General features: G+C 38.7%; 1 protein-coding gene across 1 annotated transcript in view; it reads right to left on the bottom strand.

The window, feature by feature from the left end:
• Positions 1-24,034, bottom strand: part of CD2AP (CD2 associated protein) — an 89,530-nt gene that overhangs the window by 41,103 nt on the left and 24,393 nt on the right. The window contains exons 2-3 of the mRNA XM_055406524.2: positions 18,007-18,167; positions 1,423-1,576 (exon numbers count right to left, since the gene is read on the bottom strand). Of these exons, the coding sequence (XP_055262499.2) occupies positions 1,423-1,576; positions 18,007-18,167 (315 nt within the window). The remainder of the gene's footprint in view (positions 1-1,422; positions 1,577-18,006; positions 18,168-24,034) is intronic.

Genomic DNA, 24,034 nt, shown 5'->3' with positions numbered 1-24,034 from the left:
CTTTATAGCTCAGTAGAGCTAAAGAAAGTAGTACATGTATCTTACAACAGACAGAGATCATACTTAACTATTTCATGGGTCTAAAATTCTCCTTGTGCACAGAAATTCTATGTAGAGATTCATGTATAGGATGCGGAAATAACTCCGTTACCTATTCCTCAATCTCCAAACAGTTTCAGAGTCCAGGACAATTAGACAGGACTACTAAACAGTCCACCTTCGGGCAGAAGACTGAAGGCAATATGGGTAATATCTAAATATTGTCTGTACACTGCATTTACTGGGAGAAAAGAACAAGTAGTACCTTTTAATTGGTCTGTCTCTGTGTCATGAAACCTGTTGATTTTCATGAAAACCTGTTTTTATTTTATGAAAATAATCAAGAGTGATATAATCTATAAAGTAGAGATTTCCCCTAAGTAAACAGACAGTAGCATAGAAAGTGACAGGTTTAAGATATGAGACTATAAAAATTAAAAATAATCTTACATCTATGAAACGCATATAAGCAAAATTTCTTTATATTATAGGCTGCCTGGACACAAGGTAGTAACCAACATCAAACACAAGGGACCCCATCATCAAAGAGACTGATGTGGGGAGTGGCGAGGGAGGGAGGGGAGGTGGGCTTAAAAAAAAAAAGAACGATCAAAGGTAACTGTGGATAAATACTCATTTATAACTTATTAAATCAAACTGAACATAGTATTCAATCTCTAAAGGGGCCTCAGGTTTACTATGTTAAAACACTATCTGCTCCCAGACTTGAAGTACTTCTTTGAGTAACAGTCTTTCCAAAGACTAAGTTTTTGACAAGGGCAATATTACTAGTCTTTTTATTTTCTTAAACCACTTTTTCACCAGCAGTAAAGTAAAACTCAAGAGTCTAAATGATCTAAGGTCATAAGACAGATTCAAACTAATGTCTGATTTTAAATATGGTACTCTCCCTCTATATTAAACTCTTCTCTTAACTTATGTACACCAAATACTTCAAAGACACTCTGCTAGCTTTCAACCAGCTTGGAAAACTGAATATTCATGTTCAGATGGCTAACCACTAAAGAAAATGTATTATCAAATGCTTGCATCTATACTGTTTAAGGATAAGCAGACATTTTAGCATCCCATTTAATATTTAATAATTAATATTCAAGTAAATTTAAGGCAAAGGATCAACTATCCAACAGAGCCTGTAAGACTAACAAAAAAACAAAGCCTTCTATCTTAATTTACAATTCCTATAGACAGCTCATGCTGGATTACCAAATGAAGACTGACGACATGGGCCCATAACTAGTAACTGAAGAATAAGTAGGAAGCTTCAAAAGGTTGATTTTTCTTAATACAACTTATGAACAGTTAGTTATAAAACAAACTTCTATTTTGATTTAAATGAAGAAGAAAAAATTATTTACATACTCTTCTTAATGTTTTTGGTTTGTGGAAGTGGCTGAATTCCTCCAGGTAGAAGTCCATAGGTGCTTATTCGTTGTACGAGGTTTGCTACATTCCCGTGCCTTTCCCGCCTGATGGGCAAACTATCATCCTTGGAGTCTGTCTCTTTCTTAATTTCCTACAAAAGAGGAAATCAGCAAAAAGGCAAATTAAGCTGTATTTCATTAAATTAAATCCTCAAATGCAAAATACCAAAACCAGGTACACTGATTATTATATAAAACAAAGTATCAACAGTTTGCAACCTTTTTCTCTGCCCACACATATCTACAGAATATCACACACTTTGGTTACAGCTCCAACAAAATTTTATTTATGGACACTAAAACTTCAATTTCATATAATTTTCACATGTCATTAAATACTGCTCATTTCATTTTTTCCAACTATTTATATAACTCTGAGCTGGCATTCTCAGTTCAGTGACACTATAAAAACAGGTGGTATTTAGATTTGGCCCATGGGCTGTTGTCTGATAAACCCTGTTCTAAGTTACAGTTCTAAGAGAAGATAGGTAAATCTTCATGAAAAGAAGTATGAAGTTTTACTGGAAGACACAAAAGAAGACAGAGGAAAGAGAATTCATGCCATGTTCAGATGTTGAAAACTCATTATCATAAAGATAGCGTTTTTCCCCTAAAATTGATGCAATGCAATTGAATAAATATGTCACAGATTTGAGAGAGCAATTAAATAAACTAGTTCTAAATTTGTAGAGAACAAATGACCAAGAATAGCCAAAATACTTCAATGAAAAGAAAGTGATGGGATTTTTTTTAAAAAAACTAAGAAATAAAGACAAACCATATGATACTACGAATCAGTGTGTATTGGCACAAAAACAGACATAATGATAAACGAAACAAAATGCATAAACAGAAAAACGATTTACAACAGGTAAAAAGGGAGGGGAAAATATTAATCTTAAAATATATGGTGCATGCAGTTTTCCACATTTAGGCAGCAAGGAATGAAACTGGATTCCTGCTTTACACATTTAATATTAAAATTAACAGTTTCTGTTCATTAAAAGTAACCAACCACAAGAAAAAAAGTAAATCACTAACCAGAAGGTATTTTTCACATATAAAGAATCTATATCTCCAGGTGTTTATATCTACTGCAATGTTAACTAGTTGTTACTCTAGCTGGTAGGATTTCACATTATTATGTTTGATATTTGCTTTTTTGTGTTTTTTTAACAAGGCATATCATTTTGCAAACAGAAAATTTTTTCATTTTGGAATAACTGTTAAAATGATGAGAAACCGTGAAAACTATTAAAGCTTAAATCATAGAAGACACACAAAATATGTCACACTGTAGTGATTGCTTCATTTTCACTGGTAATGTATGTAAGGAAAACTACTTCAATTTGCTACTAATAATAAATGACACACCATATGAAGTTTTCATATCATACTAAGTATTTTTCAAACAAATAAAAATATGAAATCTATGTAAAAACTAGTAGCTTCAACCTCTACATGCCAAAGTGTATTAATTGTGGATTCTCCTGAACGTCTCATGAGTTACTTACATTTTAAAAAGATAAACATCGTATCTCTGAAAGCTATTGTTGCCTCTCTGGTACAAGAGACCAAGAACCTGGCTTGATATTCAAATCTTATTCCTCTAGGAAAATAATTCCAGTTTGACCCAATGTGAGACAGGAGACAGATTTAGGAGACAGATATCCTGGGTTTAAATCTTCATTCTATCCTGTTCACAGGCTAAATAGATATTTGTGTTACCTTTTAATAAACATTAACCATATAAACAGGTATAATACATAAGACAATGACAATGTCTACCACTTCTAAAAATATAAATTTACAGCAGATTGCATATCTAGAAACATTTTGAGGACCTTCAATATTCACTGATATCAAACTCATGAATATTAGATATAATACATCTAATACATCTTCTGAGAACAAAAGACACAAAAAGAGGAGGAAAACAAAACAAAAAATACATACAATCTACACTTGGACTGCAAGGAGATCCAACCAGTCCATTCTAAAGGAGATCAAGCCTGGGTGTTCATTGGAAGGACTGATGCTAAAGCTGAAACTCCAATACTTTGGCCACCTCATGCGACGAGTTGACTCACTGGAAAAGACTCTGATGCTGGGAGGGATTGGGGATGGGAGGAGACAGGGACGACAGAGAATGAGATGCCTGGATGGCATCACCGACTCGATAGACATGAGTTTCAGTGAACTCCGGGAGTTGGTGATGGACAGGGAGGCCTGGCGTGCTGTGATTCATGGGGTCGCAGAGAGTCGGACACGACTGAGCGACTGAACTGAACTGAACTAAACAGTGCGTATGGAAACCTCAGGTTTACAGCCTTCCACATACACAGTGCCAACCAAGCCACTGTCAAAAGTATCAAGTGACTTCAGGGTCTAAGGAAAATTACAAACAAGGTAAGGTCCACTTTAGGCTCCAGCCCGCTCCACCTCTGGAACCTTTTACTGCCACCAGATACACACACTCGCTCTCCAATCTCTCTCCCCTTTCCCTTCCGCTACGCTAGTCCCTCATTCCTGGATACACAGTGCCTCCAAAGTATTCTCTGGCTATCATCTTAAGTAGCAATTTTATTGAGTACCTATGAAGGGTTAGTAAGGCTTCTACTGTTTCTTCCTTCTGCCCTATATTTTGATGCTGTGAAAGTGCTGCACTCAACATGCCAGCAAATTTGGAAAACTCAGTACTGGCCACAAGACTGGAAAATTCCAGGTCAGTTTTCATTCTAATCCCAAAGAAAGGCAATGCCAATGAATGCCCAAACTATTGTACAACTGTACTCATCTCACACGCTAGTAAAGTAATGCTCAAAATTCTCCAAGCCAGGCTTCAACAGGACATGAACTGTGACCTTCCAGATGTTCAAGCTGGATTTAGAAAAGACAGAGGAACCAGAGATCAAATTGCCAACATCCACTGGATCATCAAAAAAGCAAGGCAGTTCCAGAAAAACATCTACTTCTGCTTTATTGACTATGCCAAAGCCTTTGACGGTGTGGATCACAACAAACTGTGGGAAATGCTTCAAGAGACGGGAATACCAGATCACCTTACCTGCCTTCTGAGAAATCTGTATGCAGGTCTAGAAGCAACAGTTAGAACTGGACATGGAACAACAGACTGGTTCCAAATCAGGAAAGGAGTATGTCAAGGCTGTATACTGTCACCCTGCTTACTTAACTTATATGCAGAGTACATCAGAGAAATGCTGGACTGGATGAAGCACAAGCTGGAATCAACACTGCCAGGAGAAATATTAATAACCTCAGATATGCAGATGACACCATCCTCATGACAGAAAGTGAAGAGGAGCTAAAGAGCCTCCTGATAAGCGTGAAAGATGAGAGTGAAAAAGCTAACTTAAAACTCAACATTCAGAAAACTAAAATCATGGAATCTGGCCCATCACTTCATGGCAAATAGATAGGGAAACAGTGGAAACAGTGACAGACTTTATTTTGGGGGGCTCCAAAATCACTGCAAATGGTGACTGCAGCCACAAAATTAAAAAACACTTGCTCCTTGAAAGAAAAGCTATGACCAACCTAGACAGCATATTAAAAAGCAGAGACATACTTTGCCAACAAAAATCCATCTAGTCAAAGCTATGGTTGTTCCAGTAGTCATGTAGGGATGTGAGAGCTGAACTATATAGAAAGCTGAGTGCCAAAGAATCGATGCTTTTGAACTGTGGTGTTGGAGAAGACTCTTGAGAGTCCCTTGGACTCCAAGGAGCTCCAACCAGTCAATCCTAAAGGAAATCAGTCCTGAATCTTCACTGCAAGAACTGATGCTGAAGCTGAAACTCCAATACTTTGGCCACCTGATGCGAAGAACTGGCTCATTTGAAAAGACTGTGAGGCTGGGAAAGATTGAAGGCGGGAGGAGAAGGGGACAACAGAGGATGAGACGGTTGGATGGCATCACTGACTCCATGGACATGGGTTTGGGTGAACTCTGGGAGTTGGTGATGGACAGGGAGGCCTGGTGTGCTGCAGTCCATGGGGTCGCAAAGAGTTGGAGATGACTGAGCGACTGAATTGAGACTGAGAATCAGCCAGTAAATAAAATATTGGCATACTAACACTGTAACATCTCTTTCCTACAAATTTCACTTCCTTTGCTGACTTTGAAAATGACTCCTGGAGATGCAGTGAAAGAATGAGCCCTCACTTAAAACAGTATCATGCACTGACAAAGCAAAGTCAGAAAACTAAACCTCACTGTACAAAAAAGGGAAGTCTCCTCACAACAGGTAATGTCAAGACAAAACCAGTCAAGAAAAAAATACAGCGTGGATGATTGTCGTATAGATAAGAATGTATTACACATTGATTGCTTGTTTTCATAAGGATAAGAAAGTAGGGTAAGGAGTAGGAAGTAGTAAATTAAAGGAAAAGATGAAAAATATAAGCAAGTAAGAAGCAGCATTAAAAAGGTGGAAAGGATATAGTTACTCTTGATCTGAGGTAAAGAAGAATACTTAATTCCAATCACATTAATCAAAAAAAGATAACTTAAAAGCTTCATCAATAAAATTCATGAACCACTCCATCATGTTGAAATATACCTATTTTATAATTTGAGTATCTAATCATGGCCAGTGAATGACCATATCTGAAAATGGAAAGCAATTACCTCTAGAACATAGAAGCAAAGGTCACAAAGAATAATAAAAACCAGATTAGATGGCAAGAGCGTTCTTTTACTTCTCAGATAGAAGAGGCACATAAACAACAAATCTCTAAACAGAGTTACAGTTCTGAATTAAAATCTGAGGAATCCAGTAGTCCCTCCTCATCCACAGGGTCCCAGGACCCCTAGTGGATTTCTGAAAATGCAGAGAACACGGAGTCTTACATATACTATGTTTTTTCCTATGTATACATACCTAAGATAAAGTTTAATTTATAAATTCAACCCAATAAGAGATTAACAACTGATAATAAAACAATTATAACAATACACTCTAATAAAAAGTTATGTGAATGTAGTTTCTATCTTTCAAAATAACTTACAGATATAATGCCTTTTAAATCTTAACTAAAGCACTTATCACATACTGTGGCAGTAACTTTTCCAGTCTGAGATAAGACAGCAAAACTAGTATGAATTTCTTTTTTCTTCACAATTTCACAGACAGAAGATTCATTCTTACCCTAGATGTTAGCAACCTAAGCATACGACTTTTTCTTGTTTATTAAGCTTTCACACCTTTTCACTCATAGGAGGCACTTTATGATTTCTATTGGCATATCTGAATGGTGAGCATCACTACTCTTGCACTTTGGGGCCATTATTATATAAAATAAGGGTTACTCACCCACAAACACTGGGATACTGAGACAACTGATCTGATAATCAAGAGGGCTACTCCTAAGTGACTAATGGGTAGGGGACACTGGACAAAGGGATGTTTCACATCCCAGGCAGAAGGGTGCACCATTTAAAACATGAATTATTTCTGGAATTTTCTGTTTAAGTATTTTCAGACCACACTTGACTTTGGATAACTGAGGCTTCAGAAAGCAAAACCAAGGATAAAGAGGGGATTATACTTAATTACTTTTAAGATTCAGGATTTCCAAAAGTGTTACCTAAAACTAGTACCTTCAACTTTATAGAAATACAAATCAGAAGATATGGAAGTGATATTACTAAAGAAAAGAAAAATAAGCAAGATTACATGTTTATTTGACACACATACACTGTTAAAGGTCACATAAAATCAAACTGTCATTTATTTCATTTAAGTAATAATTCTTCCTATGGAAATAGGGGAATAAGATTTTAAAACTAAATCAGAATGTGATATTTAAAAAACAAATAAAAAAATCACTGAAACTTTTTCAAAGTATCTATCTCATCATCTTATTTCCCATGTTGCTACTTTTCTTTAAAAGCATTTTCAAAAGATGTGAATAAAGATTTAATGTCTACTTAGCCATTTAACTTATGAAATCTAAAAATAAAAACATTTTTGAAGGTAAGATAAGTTGTCAAGCTACATAATATTTAAGAAAAAAGCAGGTGCAATGGTTTGAATATTTTTTCTAAACTAGAAAAAAAATTTGTTAAGAAATTTATGCCCAAAGAGTAAACAGCTGAATGATTTTTACTTACTTATCAGCTAAAGTGTGAATAACTTCTGTTTCCTTGTTCCTTATTATACCAGAAAAGTCTAAAACATATTATTATCAAGCTCTGAGAACTCTTCAAAAGGAACCAAAATCCCACTTTAAATTAAAAAATATAAAGAACAGCAAATCACTTACCAGCTCTGAAACATCTTCTGTGGACATACTCATTTATTTTGTAAAGCACTAAAGTAAAACCTGTATTACTCACAGATCTTAGAATAACCTGTGGCACCTCCACGGTAAGCACAGTGCTCACAGGAAAGCTGCTTCAAAGCTCGAACATTAGCATCTCCTACCACAAATACTGTCCTGCTAATACTCTTCAAGTCCAGCTAATACAAATAATTTCTTTTCACCTCTTTTGTATCTTATTCCATTGGTATCTCTCTGGTTTCTCCGTACTGCCCTGTGCTTCAACACTGGTCACACTTGCAAGTGCACCTTGAACAGTGATGCTCCTCCCACTCTCCTGCCCAGCCTCCTCTGACTCACTCTCAGTGAGTCAGACCACGGCCCCAACCATACCCGACACTCCTCAGTGAACGGAGTCCACTAACGCTTAGTAAATGCATACAACTAGTCAGCGGCACTATTAGCTACTGTCATGGTTATCTTAACCTTCAGAAAAAGTGAAAGTCGCTCAGTCGTGTCCAAACGCTTTGCGACCCCATGAACTATAGAGTCCGTGGAATTCTCCAGGCCAGAATCCTGGAGAGGGTAGCTGCTGTTCCCTTCTCCAGGGGATCTTCCCAACCCAGGGATAGAACCCAGGTCTCCTGCATTGCAGGTGGATTCTTTACCAGCTGAGCCACCAGGGAAGCCCTAACCTTCAGAAGCAAGGCATAACTTAAAGGGTATCAAATATGCTTACTACCTTTTTACTGAACACGAATCTATTCTTATGTTAAAGGTAACTAATATTACATTTTTCTGAACACTAGCTTTATAACCACAGCTTTAAGGGAAAAACAACTATTTCTACACCATTTCTAAAAGGAGAAACTTCTACATTGTGAGAGTTTTTAGACTGTTAAAAACATGCATTATAATCTCCATTAAAATGCATCACCATCTAGATCATCTTGTGGAAAGATGGAATACATATACTTTTCCCTACTTCTCCCACTAAGCACAGTTTAAACTCTGAACATTACACACAGAGAATACAGAATAAAAAAGAAACTTTGATAGCATCAAATGTTAATGAGAACATTAAAGAAAAACACTCTTTACACCACTGGTAGGAGTTAAAATCAGCATATTTATTTAGTGAGAAACCTGACAGTTGATGCAGCAAATTCTTAGCTATGCACATAATCTACAAAGGGATGTTCATTGCAGCACTGTTTTTAATAGCTAAAAATTAGAAAAGAGCTAAATATTCATAAAATATGCTAAAGACATAAAATGGAACAGTATATGGCTATTACAAATTGAATCCTAAAGGAAATGAACCCTGAATAATCACTGGAAGGACCGATGCTAAAGCTGAAGTTTCAATACTTTGACCACATGATATGAAGAGCCAACTCCTCAGAAAAGACCCTGATCCTGGGAAAGACTGAAGGCAAAAGGAAGTGACAGAGAATGAGGTGGTTAGACAGCATCACCAATTCAATGCACATGAATCTGAGCAAACTCTAGGAGACCATGAGGTGGCAAAGAACTGGACCCAACTTGGCGACTGAACAACAAAGGAAGCTCTCCTACATGTGCGCTATATGCTCTTCCCAAATACCTGACATTCGGCGCGGAGCGGGGGCGGGAGGAATCACACACTAAAAACACAACGATTCTATGAAACCTTCTGAAACAAATACTAAAAATACCGATGACTATGCAAAAGGTAGAATTTGGGACAGGCTACTCTAAACCTATGACAGCTTTGGAAACGGACCACTAAAAATGAAAACAAATAACATCATCAGAACTTCAAAAGATGAGCAATAACCTAAGATTACCCAAGGAGCTATGACGAATAGATTCTTCAGGAGTTACTAAAAATGCATAGAACAATAAAGTAGAAATGGTGGCTGGTGGATACTGAGATAATGTGGGTAGAAGCAGAGGTTCAGTTCAGTTCAGTTCAGTTCAGTCGCTCAGTCGTGTCCGACTCTCCGCGACCCCATGAATCACAGCACGCCAGGCCTCCCTGTCCATCACCAACTCCCGGAGTACACTCAAACTCATGTCCACAGAGTCGGTGATGCCATCCAGCCATCTCATTCTCCGTCGTCCCCTTCTCCTCCCGCCCCCAACCTTTCCCAGCATCAGAGTCTTTTCCAGTGAGTCAACTCGTCGCATGAGGTGGCCAAAGTATTGGAGTTTCAGATTTAGCATCAGTCCCTCCAATGAACATCCAGGATTGATCTCCTTTAGAATGGACTGGTTGGATCTCCTTGCAGTATAAGGGACTCTCAAGAGTCTTCTCCAACACCACAGTTCAAAAGCATCGATTCTTCGGCGATCAGCTTTCTTCACAGTCCAACTCTCACATCCATACATGACCACGGGAAAAACCATTGCCTTGACTAGACGGACCTTGGTCGGCAAAGTAATGTCTCTGCTTTTTAATATACTATCAAGGTTGGTCATAACTTTCCTTCCAAGGAGCAAGCGTCTTTTAATTTCATGGCTGCAATCAGCATCTGCAGTGATTTTGGAGCCCAAAAAAACAAAGTCTGACACTGTTTCCACTGTTTTTCCATCTATTTCCCATGAAGTGATGGGACCAGATGCCATGATCTTTGTTTTCTGAATGTTGAGCTTCAAGCCAACCTTTTCACTCTCCTCTTTCACTTTCATCAAGAGGCTTTTGAGTTCCTCTTCACTTTCTGCCATAAGGGTAGTGTCATCTGCATATCTGAGGTTATTGATATTTCTCCCAGCAATCTTGATTCCAGCTTGTGCTTCTTCCAGCCCAGCGTTCCTCATGATGCACTCTGCATATAAGTTAAATAAGCAAGGTGACAATATACAACCTTGACGCACTCCTTTTCCTATTTGGAACCAGTCTGTTGTTCCATGACCGGTTCTAACTGTTGCTTCCTGACCTGCATACAGGTTTCTCAAGAGGCAGGTCAGGTGGTCTGGGATTCCCATCTCTTTCAGAATGTTCCACAGTTTATTGTGATCCACACAGTCAAAGGCTTTGGCATAGTCAATGAAGCAGAAATAGATGTTTTTCTGAAACTCTCTTGCTTTCTCCATGATCCAGCGGATGTTGGCAATTTGATCTCTGGTGCCTCTGCCTTTTCTAAAACCTGCTTGAACATCTGGGAGTTCACGGTTTACATACTGCTGAAGCCTGGCTTGGAGAATTTTGAGCATGACTTTACTAGCGTGTGAGATGAGTGCAATTGTGCGGTAGTTTGAGCATTCTTTGGCATTGCCTTTCTTTGGGATTGGAATGAAGACTGACCTCTTCCAGTCCTGTGGCCACTGCTGAGTTTTCCAAATCTGCTGGCATATTGAGTGCAGCACTTTCACAGCATCATCTTTCAAGACTTGAAATAGCTCAACTGGAATTCCATCACCACCACTAGCTTTGTTCGTAGTGATGCTTTCTAAGGCCCACTTGACTTCACATTCCAAGATGTCTGGCTCTAGGTCAGTGATCACATTATCGTGACTATCTTGGTCGTGAAGATCTTTTTTGTACAGTTCTTCTGTGTATTCCTGCCACCTCTTCTTAATATCTTCTGCTTCTGTTAGGTCCATACCATTTCTGTCCTTTATCGAGCCCATCTTTGCATGAAAAGTTCCCTTGGAATCTCTAATTTTCTTGAAGAGGTCTCTTGTTTTTCCTATTCTGTTGTTTTCCTCTATTTCTTTGCATTGATCACTGAGGAAGGCTTTCTTATCTCTCCTTGCTATTCTTTGGAACTCTGCATTCAGAAAAAGCCCTGATCATGTTAGGCTTGTGTAACTTTGAGGAAAATATCCAGTTATAGAGGATCAAATAAAGAAAAAAGAGGTTTTAAGAACTGCTGTCTATGCAAGCAGGTAGGTGAGTTTTAATTTTTGATGAAATTAAAACTCTACACTCTATCACAGCTCACCTTGTCTAGAAAAGAAACAAGTACAAGTTTGTCCTGACTTCATTCCTCTATTTATCAACCACTGATGAGTGAACTAGCATTATAAAACACATTTTGGCAGATGTGACTATATTATGTATCCACATCAAAATTTCACGTTAAGTATTTTAAAAGCTGCAATATGACACAGTAATTATGTAAATGTATAAATCACACAAAATAGTCTTTATGCACAGGTAAATACATATAAAACTATGTGTTAGAAGGATACACACAGCTTCAGAACACAGGCAATTGGGAGAAAGAGAAATGAGAAGAGGGTAATAACAAAAAACTCAATGTTATCTGTCATGTTCTCTTTATTATAAAGTTAACGCTCTGAAGCAAAAAATAACAAAGTGACAACATTCTTACATTAAGTTCACAGATCCCTGTCCTACAGTTTTTGTAAAATATTTTCTAAATCATACATAAAGATGAACTAACACTGCAGAGACACTGAAAACAGACATGTTAGCCACACAAAATATTTACACTATCTATAATGTTTCATAATAGGCTACAAAAATGATGTGACCTTTCTAGCCATCTTCCAGCCCAATTTAAATGCTGCTATTCAGTATAGTTATTCAAAACAATAACAGGAACATAAGTTTTCTACAGGAAGCTTCGTTCTACCATCTACACCACAGTTCTGTGTTTACAAAGTACCATACTAGTGTCCCATTAGAAAGCTTATTTTCCAGTAGACAAAAAAATTACAATTTTTCCTTGAATCTTCTAATACGCATCTGAAATGATAAAGTCAACTACCGTACTCAACTGTGGACTATCCATTGTTGTTCATCACCTGTTGTTAACTTTTGATAAAAATTCTGCTTGCAATCTCTTCAATAAATGGTGCTGGGAAAACTGGACAACTACATGTAACGAATGAAATTAGAACACTTCCAACACCACACACAAAGAAAAACTCAAAATGGATGAAAGACCTAAATTTAAGACCAGAAACTATCAAACTCTTAGAGGAAAACATAGGCAGAACGGTCGATGACATCAATCAAAGCAAGATCCTCTATGACCCACCTCCCAGAGTAATGGAAACAAAAGCAAAAGTAAACAAGTGGGACCTGATCAAACCTAAAAGCTTTTGCACAGCAAAGGAAACTATAAGCAAGGTAAAAACACAGCCCTCAGAATGGGAGAAAATAATAGCAAATGAAACTGACAAAGGATTAATTTCCAAAATATACAAGCAACTCATATAACTCAATACCAGAGAAACAAACAACCCAACCAAAACATGGGAAAAAGACCTAAACAGACATTTCTCCAAAGAAGACATACAGATGGCTAACAAACAAATGAAAAGATGCTCCACATTGCTCATTATTAGAAAAAAAACACAAATCAAAACTACAATGAGATATCACCTCACACCAGTCAGAATGGCCATCATCAAAAAGTCTACAAACAATAAATGCTGGAGAGGGTGTGGAGAAAAGGGAATGCTCTTACACCGTTAGTGGAAATGTAAATTGATACAGCCACTATGGAGGACGGTAAAAAGATTCCTTAAAAAACTAGGAATAAAACCATCATATGACCCAGCAATCCCACTCCTAGGCACATGCCCTGAGGAAACCAAAACTGAAAAAGACACATGTATCGGCTGTCATGGGGTCACACAGAGTCGAACACGACTGAAGTGACTTAGCAGCAGCAGCAGCAGCAGCATCCCACTCTTCACTGCAGCACTATTTACAATAGCTAGAACATGAAAGCAACCTAGATGTCCATCGACAGATGAATGGATAAAGAAGTCGCGGTACATATACACAATGGAATATTACTCAGGTACAAAAAGGAACACATTTGAGTCAGTTCTAATGAGGTGGATGAAGCTAGAATACAGAGTGAATTGATTCAGAAAAAGAAAGATAAATATTGTATTCTAGCACATATATATGGAATCTAGAAAAATGGTACTGAAGAATTTATTTACAGGGCAGTTAAGTGAAGAACTAAAGAGACTCTTGATGAAACTGAAAGAGGAAAGTGAAAAAGCTGGCTTAAAGCTCAACATTCAGAAAACTAAGATCATGGCATCCGGTCCCATCACTTCATGGGAAATAGACGGGGAAACAGTAGAAACAATGGCTGACTTTATTTTTCTGGGCTCCCAAATCACTGCAGATGGTGACTGCAGCCATGAAATTAAAAGACACTTACTCCTTGGAAGGAAAGTTATGACCAACCTAGATAGCATATTTAAAAGCAGAGACATTACTTTGCCAACAAAGGTCCGTCTAGTCAAGGCTATAGTTTTTCCAGTGGTCATGTATGGATGTGAGAGTTGGACTATAAAGAAAGCTGAGGGCCAAAGAATTGATGCTTTTGAACTGTAGTGTTGGAGAAGACTCTTGAGAGTCCCTTGGACTGCAAGGAGATCCAACCAGTCCATCCTAAAGGAAATCAGTCCTGGGTGTTCATTGGAAGGACTGATGCTGAAGCTGAAACTCCAATACTTTGGCCACCTCATGCGACGAGTTGACTCATTTGAAAAGACCCTGATGCTGGGAAAGATTGAGGGCAGGAGGAGAAGGGGACGACAGAGGATAAGATGGTTGGATGGCATCATCGACTCAATGGACATGGGTTTGGGTGAACTCCGGGAGTTGGAGATGGACAAGGAGGCCTGGCGTGCTGCGGTTCATGGGGTCGCAGAGAGTCGGGCACGACTGAGCGACTGAACTGAATGGAGAAACAGGTTTAGAGAACAGACTTATGGACGTGGGGGCGGGGGGAGAAGGGGAGGTGTATAGGAAGAGTAACATGGAAACTTACACCACCATATGTAAAATAGAGAGCCAACGGGAATTTGCTGTATAGCTCAGGAAACTCAAACAGGGGCTCTGTATTAATCTAGAGGGGTGGGATGGGGAGGGAGATGGGAGGGAGGTTCAAACAGGAGGTGATATATGTATACCTATGGCCGATTCATGTTGAGATTTGACAGAAAACAACAAAATTCTATAAAGCAATTATCCTTCAATAAAAAATAAATTAAAAATAAATAAATAAAAGACTAAAAGAAAATTTTTAAAAAATTCTGCTTTGTAATAATTTTATGTTTACAGGAGAGTTGCCAAGGTAACTGCTCAGAGTTCCCATATATCTCCCACATATATGCCACACTGATACCTGGCATAACTGTATTACACTTGTCAAAACCAAGAAACTAACACTAGTACATTACTGCTAACAGAACCACTGACTGACAGGTTTCAGGTTTCCCACTAACACCCTTTTTCTACGCCAGAATCCAATCCAGACACCACAACGCACTTGTCACTACGTCTCCTTAGTCTCTGCTCAACATCAGTTTCTTAGGCTTTTCTTGTTTCTTAATGACCTGGAAATTTTTGAAAAGTACTGATCAGATATTTGTAAAATGTTCCTTAATTTGGTTCAGTCTGATGTTTTTCTCTTACAAATGGAGTGCAGTGATAGGTTTGGGAGAAGAATAAATACCAGAGGCTCAGCAGATACATGGTATCAACTTAATTTATTACTGACAATGTCAGCCTTGATGACTTGGTAAAGGCAGTATTTGCCGAGTTTCCACTATAAAGTTGCTATTTTTCTCTTCCATCTATTCTTTAGTCCAACCGACACTTGAAGGATACTTGGGGGTGGGGACAGTATTTACAAATATTACTTGAAATAATTCTGTAAGATTTATCCTTTCTATTATATAATTTACAAAACAATCTATTTATATCAGCATTTATTTATTTAGTGGAGAAGGCAATGGCAAGCCACTCCAGTACTCTTGCCTAGAAAATCCCATGGATGGAGGAGCCTGGTAGGCTGCAGGCCGTGGGGTCGCTATGGGTCGGACACGACTGAGCAACTTCACTTTCACTTTTCACTTTCACACACTGGAGAAGGAAATGGCAACCCACTCCAGTGTTCTTGCCTGGAGAATCCCAGGGACGGGGGAGCCTAGTGGGCTTCCGTCTATGGGGTCACACAGAGTCGGACACGACTGAAGGGACTTAGCAGCAGCAGCAGCATATCTATCTGCTCTTCAAATACTAGGTTATTTTGATGCTCAACCAGCTTTCTGGGTGGCACCTATGTTGCCTTGACATGGCCCATAATTTTGTTTTTTTCCAAACTCTTACTCTTGGCACTACTAGCTAGCTGCTCCAGGCTCATCCTGTGAATACCGTGTTACAGCCATAGGATCAGCCATAGGATCACTCCTCCCAGGAGCCTCCTTTTACTGGAAAATGATATTCTGAAACCAAGATCTGAGCACCGAGTGTACTCACTGGTACTGGTGTGTCACTGCTTCCAGGCCCTCAGTGGAAGAAACGAGGAATATATATATGCATGTGTACTGACCAGAGTATAAACACACACATATAAAATTATTTCTACATGTATCTGTATATATTTTAAATTAAACATGGGTTCATGATGATGGCTCCCAACTCTAATCCACCCTGTGGTTCATTTTAATCCCAGATTAAGCTTCCCTCCATCTCCGAACAAACACAAACAGCATCCTCTACTAGCAGGCAGTTCATTAAACTCAAGTTCTACAATTAGCTGTACTGTAACAGGACAGGAAAATGTATTTTAAGATGGGAGTCCCATGACAGGCCATCTCCACTACTGTGACCACGTCAGCACCGGGACTGCCTATCAGCACACAATTTAAAAGAGAACCATATTAATACTTCTTACTAAGTTCTTCTTTTTAACCACTGTTCTATTACTTTAATATATTCTTCCTGAAAAGCCACTTTCCCCCCTCACCCCAAAAAAAAGAGAGAGAAAGAGATGAGAGGCCAACGTTGCAGCTTACTATATACAGACTACAGACTAAAGACAGGTCATTTTAAAAGGAAGAAAACAAAGACATTATGTGATTTTCCTTATATCATTCTACCAACAAAGGCAGACTTTATTTGACCATGTTTAAATGCAGTTATTCTACTTCAATTTTGACAGGATCTGCTTTACACTCCATTTCAGATTAGAAGAAAGTCAATTTGTAAAGTAAAAAATAAACAAAAGAGCTCAATTCCTACTACAGCTTTTCTCAGGTCTTTCAAGAGGTAAAGTGTAGTTAGTTCACCTTCTCTAAATCCAATTAACAAAGTATGTGTTCACACTTAGTAAAACCGCAGCTGAGCAAATATTTACTAAGCATTCACACTGCACAGACATTCTAACAACTACTCTGCAAGTTGGACAAACCAAATGAGAGATATTAGACTCGAGCCTTCCCAGAAGAGCTCACAGCCACAAATTCATAAGAAGAGGGATGTGGCTGAATGTAAGAAAACTAATCTAGAAAATAAAGACAACTATAGCAGTGTTAGTTGCTCAGTCATGTCCGATTCTTTGCAACCCCACGATCTGTCCGCAGAATTCTCTAGGCAAGAATACTGGCGTGGGTTGCCATTCCCCTTTCCAGGGGATCTTCCCAACCCAGGAATTGAACTGGGGTCTCCTGCATTGCAGGCAGATTCTTTACTGTCTGAGCTACCAGGGAAGCTCTGGGTTAAGACTATTATAAATGGCATGCAAATACACAGATATCCTTTACTTTTTTTCTCTTCCTCTGAACTTCTGAGAACTTTTTTAGTTTGTAATATATTTAAAAATCTTGATTGGTTTCTGGCAGAAGTGACTAGAACATTATTTAAAAAGGAATGTTTGGTGGTAGTTGAAGAATATCTGTTACTATGAAAGATAACTGCTGTAATGCTGACACTTAAAAATAAGAATACAAGATTCTCAAAGGGGCTAGAAAAGCAACAAAACCCAGTAAGTGTTTTTACTCACACTTGAGTAAAGAGGCAACTATCTCAGATTTCAGTTAAGATTCTGTTTTATTAGCTATCCAACCCTGGGTAAACACCATTTAATCTCTCAACCTACATGTCACTGATTTTAAATGGGGCTATCGTCTGCCCTACTTCCTCCACAGGACTTTTAGGCTTAAATGGAAATGTAGATAGCAAAACTCTTTCCAAATTACAAAGTGCTACCTAAATTACAGGTAGACAGGTACATGTACACACACACACACACACACACACACACACACACACACACACAGTTTTATAATCCCCCAGGACACCAGGCAACAATAACATTCATTATAGTGATACCTGAATCTCCAGTTTTTAAAATTCCTCAGACGAAATATTTATCTAAAATATTTTAGTGTTAAAAATATGTGTACGTATTTCTTCAAGATTAAATCCTATGAAGCAACAGCAAGGAATTTAATGGAGAATGCTTACCTTAACAAAATTATCGGGAAACATTCCTCTCCTCCCATTGAGTTCTCCTTCCAGCCATCCTTCCTCCTGTAGTTTTCTCACGTTCCTGATGATTTCCCCAACTCGAATAGTTAACTCATCATCATGTATAGCATCGTAGTCATACTCCACAATATAGTCAACTAACAAAAAAAGAAACAAACATCTAAAAAACTTAACTCATGAAATACTACTAACCATATTAATAAACTTAAAACTAAGGAACCTATTTAGCAATGATTAATATAAGAAAGATACCATCAAAGTTTACCTCAGTTTTTAATATTTGGCCACATCAGCAAATTTCTTTTTTGCCCAAGTATAGCACACAGTACCAGCGTTAAGGAGAAACCTCAACACAATGTACCATCTACCTCGCCAGTTATTCTGCCAGTCAGCCAAACATCCTTCGTGACAAACTCTAAGGTGGTCCCCACGATACCCATCTCTTGATATTCATGTCCTTGTGTAATTCTCTCTCCTTCAGTGTGAACGTGACCTATGACTGACTTCTAATCAACAGAAAATGACAAAGATGATGGATTGTATGTGATGACGTAAGGCTGTAATATCCCCTTGCCAGGAAACTGTCACTTCCTGGCTTTGAAGATGCAAGCTGTTTTGTTGAGCTGGCCTATGGAGAGGGCCACATGCAAGTAACTGAGGAAGTCTCTGGATGAGAGCCCGAAAACAACTGAGGCCCTTAGTCCAACTGCCCACAGGGAACTGAATGATGCCAACAGCCTCGTGAGCCTGGAAGCAGATCCTTCCCCAGCTGAGAAGCCAGCCATGATCAATACACTGATTGCAGCCCTGCAGAGGACATAGCCATGCCCAGGCTAAAGAAACCACAAAAACTGTGAGATAATAAATGTGTATTATTTTTATCTGCTAAGTTTGTGGCAATATTTTTCACAGAAGCGTAGAAAATGAATACGCCCTGAAATGAAGGTTGTTAAGGATTTTAAGGTTACAGGACAGCAGATAAGCATATTATTAACTATAGTATTAACTATACTAGTCATACCTCCATTATCTTTTCTTCTATAAGAATGATTAAGAAAAAAGAACACATATACACAACTACACCAAAAAAGAAAAAACAAAGGAAAGGGAGTATGGGCAGACACTGTTGGCTACCAAACAGCCATTCCCACACCGACTCTTCCTCCTTCCTCCTTTCTCACTGAACCCTGATTTTGTTCAGGTACTTTGGGACCTTGTACTTTTACAAGTGAAGCTTCTCTCAGACTCAAGAGGGTTAAACCCAGAGGGTTAAACTATTCTAGACCAGTACTTCTCAAACACTAACATACAATCAGGTCATCTTGTTGACTTTGGGAATCTTGCTTAAGCAAGACTAAGTAAGTCCCAGGACACCTAACACTTCTGGTCAAGGAGACAAAGGTCTAAAGAGAACTGATTTATAGCAGGGGCTTCCTAGGTGGCTCAGTAGTAAAGGATCCACCTGCCAATGCAGGAGATGCAGGGGACACAGGGGATGCAGGTTCAATCCCTGGGTTAGGAAGATTCCCTGGAGAAGGAAATAGCAACCCACTCCAGTATTCTTCCCTGGGAAATCCCAATGACAGAGGAGCCTGGTGGGCTAAGTCCATGGGGTTGCAAAGTATCAGACACAACTGAGCATGCACACAGATCACACACAGATTTTCGGTATCTCATTCATATTCTCTCTCTCTCTCACACACACACACACAGACTGGTTTTCAAATACTGGTATGATGGATCAACTCAGACCAATACAATGTAAGGAGGGGTTCCTGAAAAGTTTTATTTGACCTTATGAACAAAAGACAAGGAAACAGTGTCCTCCTACAGACTACGGATAGTCTTCATTGAGAATGTAATGGTCAAAACTGCTACAACTAGATTAGGCAAGAAAAACAGCAGATATGCTTAGAATACCAGAAAAGAAAGATGAAAATGGCTTGGATCTTTACTAGATTGATCCAACTGCTAAGCTAACCAGCCCTATAACTTTTAGATTTCTTGTTAGAGAAGCAGTTTTTTCTTAACTTTTAAGTAAATTCTAGACAAGATTTGTATTTGTAGCTGAAAACATACCAATCTGAGAAGGGAATTAGCAAGAAAGTTAAAATTCCTGAAAATGGATCCATAACTGATAAAGCCAGAGCTCAGAAAACTTAAGGAAACTATAACAGAGACATCAAACTGCTCTGCAGAACCCCAGAAAGGCCAGAAATTAAGACAAGGAGTGCTCATGGGAAACATAGAACTGAAAATGGAAGAGCTGAGACCCATTATTAATCACAACAGTTCTGAGACAACAATGCTACATAGGCAGGGATTTTTCTTCAAAGGTAAAATACTAAAGGGTTAATCTCAGACACACACACACACATAATAGTCTAGGGGAACTAGTAAAGCTACTATGGATGAGTGATGGTTTCCTAGAAAAATGACTTCTGATACCCAGAATTTAGAAGTCTCCAGAGCAATGGGTGGTTTCCAACCTACTAACTCTAAAATAAAATTAAAAAGTCATACCCATATAAACAGTTCCCAATCGGCTTTCTGCTTATCATTTATTCATAAATATGAACAGTAGACAACAGTTAACCATGAAAGACGATGATATATCGAAAAACTACTCCTGGATGAAGCACACACCAACCTCTCCCCTTCCAGAATAATTCAGTATTAAAGTCATTAGGTACAGAAAAGCACAGTAGGGGGAAGGGAGACCCAGGAAGGGAAGGAGTCTGAGAAGGCGTGAGAAGACAGGGACCAAAACAGTAGAGACGGCATCCAAAGCTAGGGGAGGGTGGCAGGGACGCTATCAGAGCCAAAGGAGGGCGAGAAGGGTGTCCCTCTATGGAGGTTCCCCGAGTGCAGCCTATAACAACTTGAAGGCAGAGTGAGGAAGGCATCCATGCAGAGGCGACATGATATGGGATGCTAGTACCCAATCACAGTGGTGAGGGCATCCAAGCTGATGGGCAGCTTGGCAAGGAATATCAGAAGCCACACTGCATTGGGGGTAGGGCCAGATCACCATGCAGAGGAAAGGTAACCTAGAGGGAGGGTGGAGGTCACCTAGAATGAGGTCGAACAGCCCATGCAGGAGAAGAGGGTGTCCATATAAGGGTGGGGAATGACTGGTTACATCTAGGAGAATTGATCAAATAAGTAAATAAATTAAAGACAACGGAAACCAAGTTTCTCTGTGAAAGGAAGGGAGTTACAAACATAATAGGAAAAAACTTCACTTAATCCTGTGATATTAAATGGGAATGAGAAGTATCACCACGAACTCATGGTTTTCAATACACAGACATTCAGATACACAATAAAACACAAATGTACCACACACGCATACAAGCTCTATCCACTGAAAGGGCCTGAAACCACAACCTCTCAATGAGCAAACCTGGGGGCGGGAGGAGAAGGGGACGACAGAGAATGAGATGGCTGGATGGCATCACCAACTCTGTGGACATGAGTCTGAGTGAGCTCCGGGAGTTGGTGATGGACAGGGAGGCCTGGCGTGCTATGATTCATGGGGTTGCAGAGAGTCGGACACGACTGAGCGACTGAACTGAACTGAACTGAATGCTGAGATCTTATAAAAACCACTGTCTACTGAAAGGAACCAGGAATCCTTGGGAAGATATGCAATTCCAGGGCTTAGGCAGGAAAAGTACAAGATAAACCTGGAACATGGTGTTGTGCTAGGAAGCAAGGAAGTTCTCAAAGAAAGATAAGCTGATGTCCAAGGACACAGAGAAGTAATATCAGAACAGATCCTACTGGCCAAGTCAAGACAATCTGAGCAACAAAATAAATGATGAGAAAACTAAAATAAGATAAAGTGTAACAATATACCCCACTGAGTAAAGCAAAAATCCATGAGTCCACACATATATAAATAAATGTTAATTTCTTACATTTTATAATTGAACTGTGATTAAGTAGAAGATCTTGATCTGTAGAAAACACTAAAATATTCAGGAGAAAAGCATCAGTCAGGAAAAAATTCTTTGTATTGTACTTTAAACATTCCTACAACTTAATGTCTAAAAATTTTTAAAGATTTAAACTGTACAAAATTTTACCCTCAAGAGATGTAATAAAGTTCCTAAAATCAGAACAGGATGTTATGAAAAAAGAAATATGAAAATAAAAAGCATTTGGAAATGTATCTTCCAACAAGTCAATTTTTTTTGCAAAGGTAGAGACAAACATACCCAAGAAAATTTTATCAAAACAGGTAAAGACACATAAAGAAAATATAAAAGGACAAGACACAGATGATCAATTCAACACCCAAATAACGGTTCTAGGAAAAAAAAAGAGAAAACAGAGAATAGATAATGAAATAATAGAAGAAAATATTCCAAAGCTATATGAAACAAATCTTCAAATAGAAAGAGGTCTATGAGAGTCCAGTACAATAAAAAAAATTAAAAAGTAACTACTTGGGGGTGGAAAGGGGGAATTCAGAGATTGGGACTGACATATATACATTACTGATACTATATACAAAATAGCTAACTAATGGAAACCTGGGCTTCCCTGGAGGCTCAGAGGTTAATGCGTCTGCCTCCAATGCGGAAGACCCGGGTTCGATCCCTGGGTCGGGAAGATCCCCTGGAGAAGGAAATGGTAACCCACTCCAGTATTCTTGCCTGAAGAATCCCATGGATGGAGAAGCCTGGTAGGCTACAGTCCACGGGGTCGCAAAGAGCCGGACACGACTGAGCGACTGAACAGAATGGAAACCTACTGAATAGCTCAGGGCACTCTACTCAATGCTCTCTGCTATGCTGTGTTTAGTTGCTCAGTCATGTCCAACTCTTTGCAAACCTACGGACTGTAGCCCACCAGGTTCCTCTGTCCATGGGATTCTCCAAGCAAGAATACTGCAGTGGGTTGCCATGCCCTCCTTCAGGGGATCTTTCCAACCCAGGGATCGACCCAATGCTCTATGGTAACATAAACAAGAAGGAAATCCAAAAGAAGAGGAGATATGTGTGCATACATACAGCTGATTCATTTTGCTGTGTGGTAGAAACTAACACAACATTGTGAAGTAACTATATTCCAATTAAAAATTCATTTAAAAAACATATGCTAGAAATTTCTCTGAGAAGAAATAAAAAGTTCATATACAAAAGAATAAAAATCATATTTATTAGGAGACTTCTCACTGGCAACACCAGATTCCAGAAGAAGAAAATAAAAAGGCAAAGCCACCTAAGTACTGAAGAAAAATGTATTCCATACTCAAGATATAGCATTTTCAGACAGACAAGGACAAAGAAAATTAATTTCTACATATGCAATTTGGTCACCTGATGCAAAGAGCTGCCAACTCAATGGAAAAGACCAATGCTGGGAAAGACTGAAGGCAAAAGGAGAACAGGGCAGCAGAGGATGAGATGGTTAGACGGCATCACTGACTCAACGGACATGAATTTGAGCAAACTCCAGGAGACAGTGGAGGACGGAGGAGACTGGCGGGCTCTAGATCACAGGGTTGAAAAGTCAGACACGACTCAGCAACTGAACAACAATACACAGGCAATTACATGATATTATCCAACAAAATAAGAACCAAAAGAGAGGGTACAAAACTCAAGAAACAGTGAAGCCAGTCCTAGAGTAAGAAAAGTTCTAAGACAGTAATCATGCAACAGATCTAAGGAACAGTCTAGATTAAGCAGGAGACAGAAAGTTGAAGTATTTGGGGGCAAAAAAGAAGTGAGAGCCAGACTGTGAAATTGTATACTATCCTTAAGAATCTAGAATTCAAAGAGACAATAAAACTATAAGGAGAAGAAAAACTAAAGAGACTAGAAACTTCTGAAAAGGCAAAAAGCTATACTGTGTTGAAAATATAATCATTATATATACTACTTGGCTGCAAATATTTACATGGTCATAATAACAGAGACTAGTTATTAACATTGAAAACCAACCTAAAACAAAACAAAAAGACTATATTATGGTTACAGAACAAAATGTA

The sequence above is a fragment of the Moschus berezovskii genome, chromosome 23, assembly GCF_049115385.1.
Source record: "Moschus berezovskii isolate FMDL1 chromosome 23, NW_MosBer_1.0, whole genome shotgun sequence".
NCBI lineage: Eukaryota > Metazoa > Chordata > Mammalia > Artiodactyla > Moschidae > Moschus > Moschus berezovskii.
Note: the sequence above shows the minus strand (reverse complement) of the source record. Positions and strands in the feature narration are given on the sequence as shown.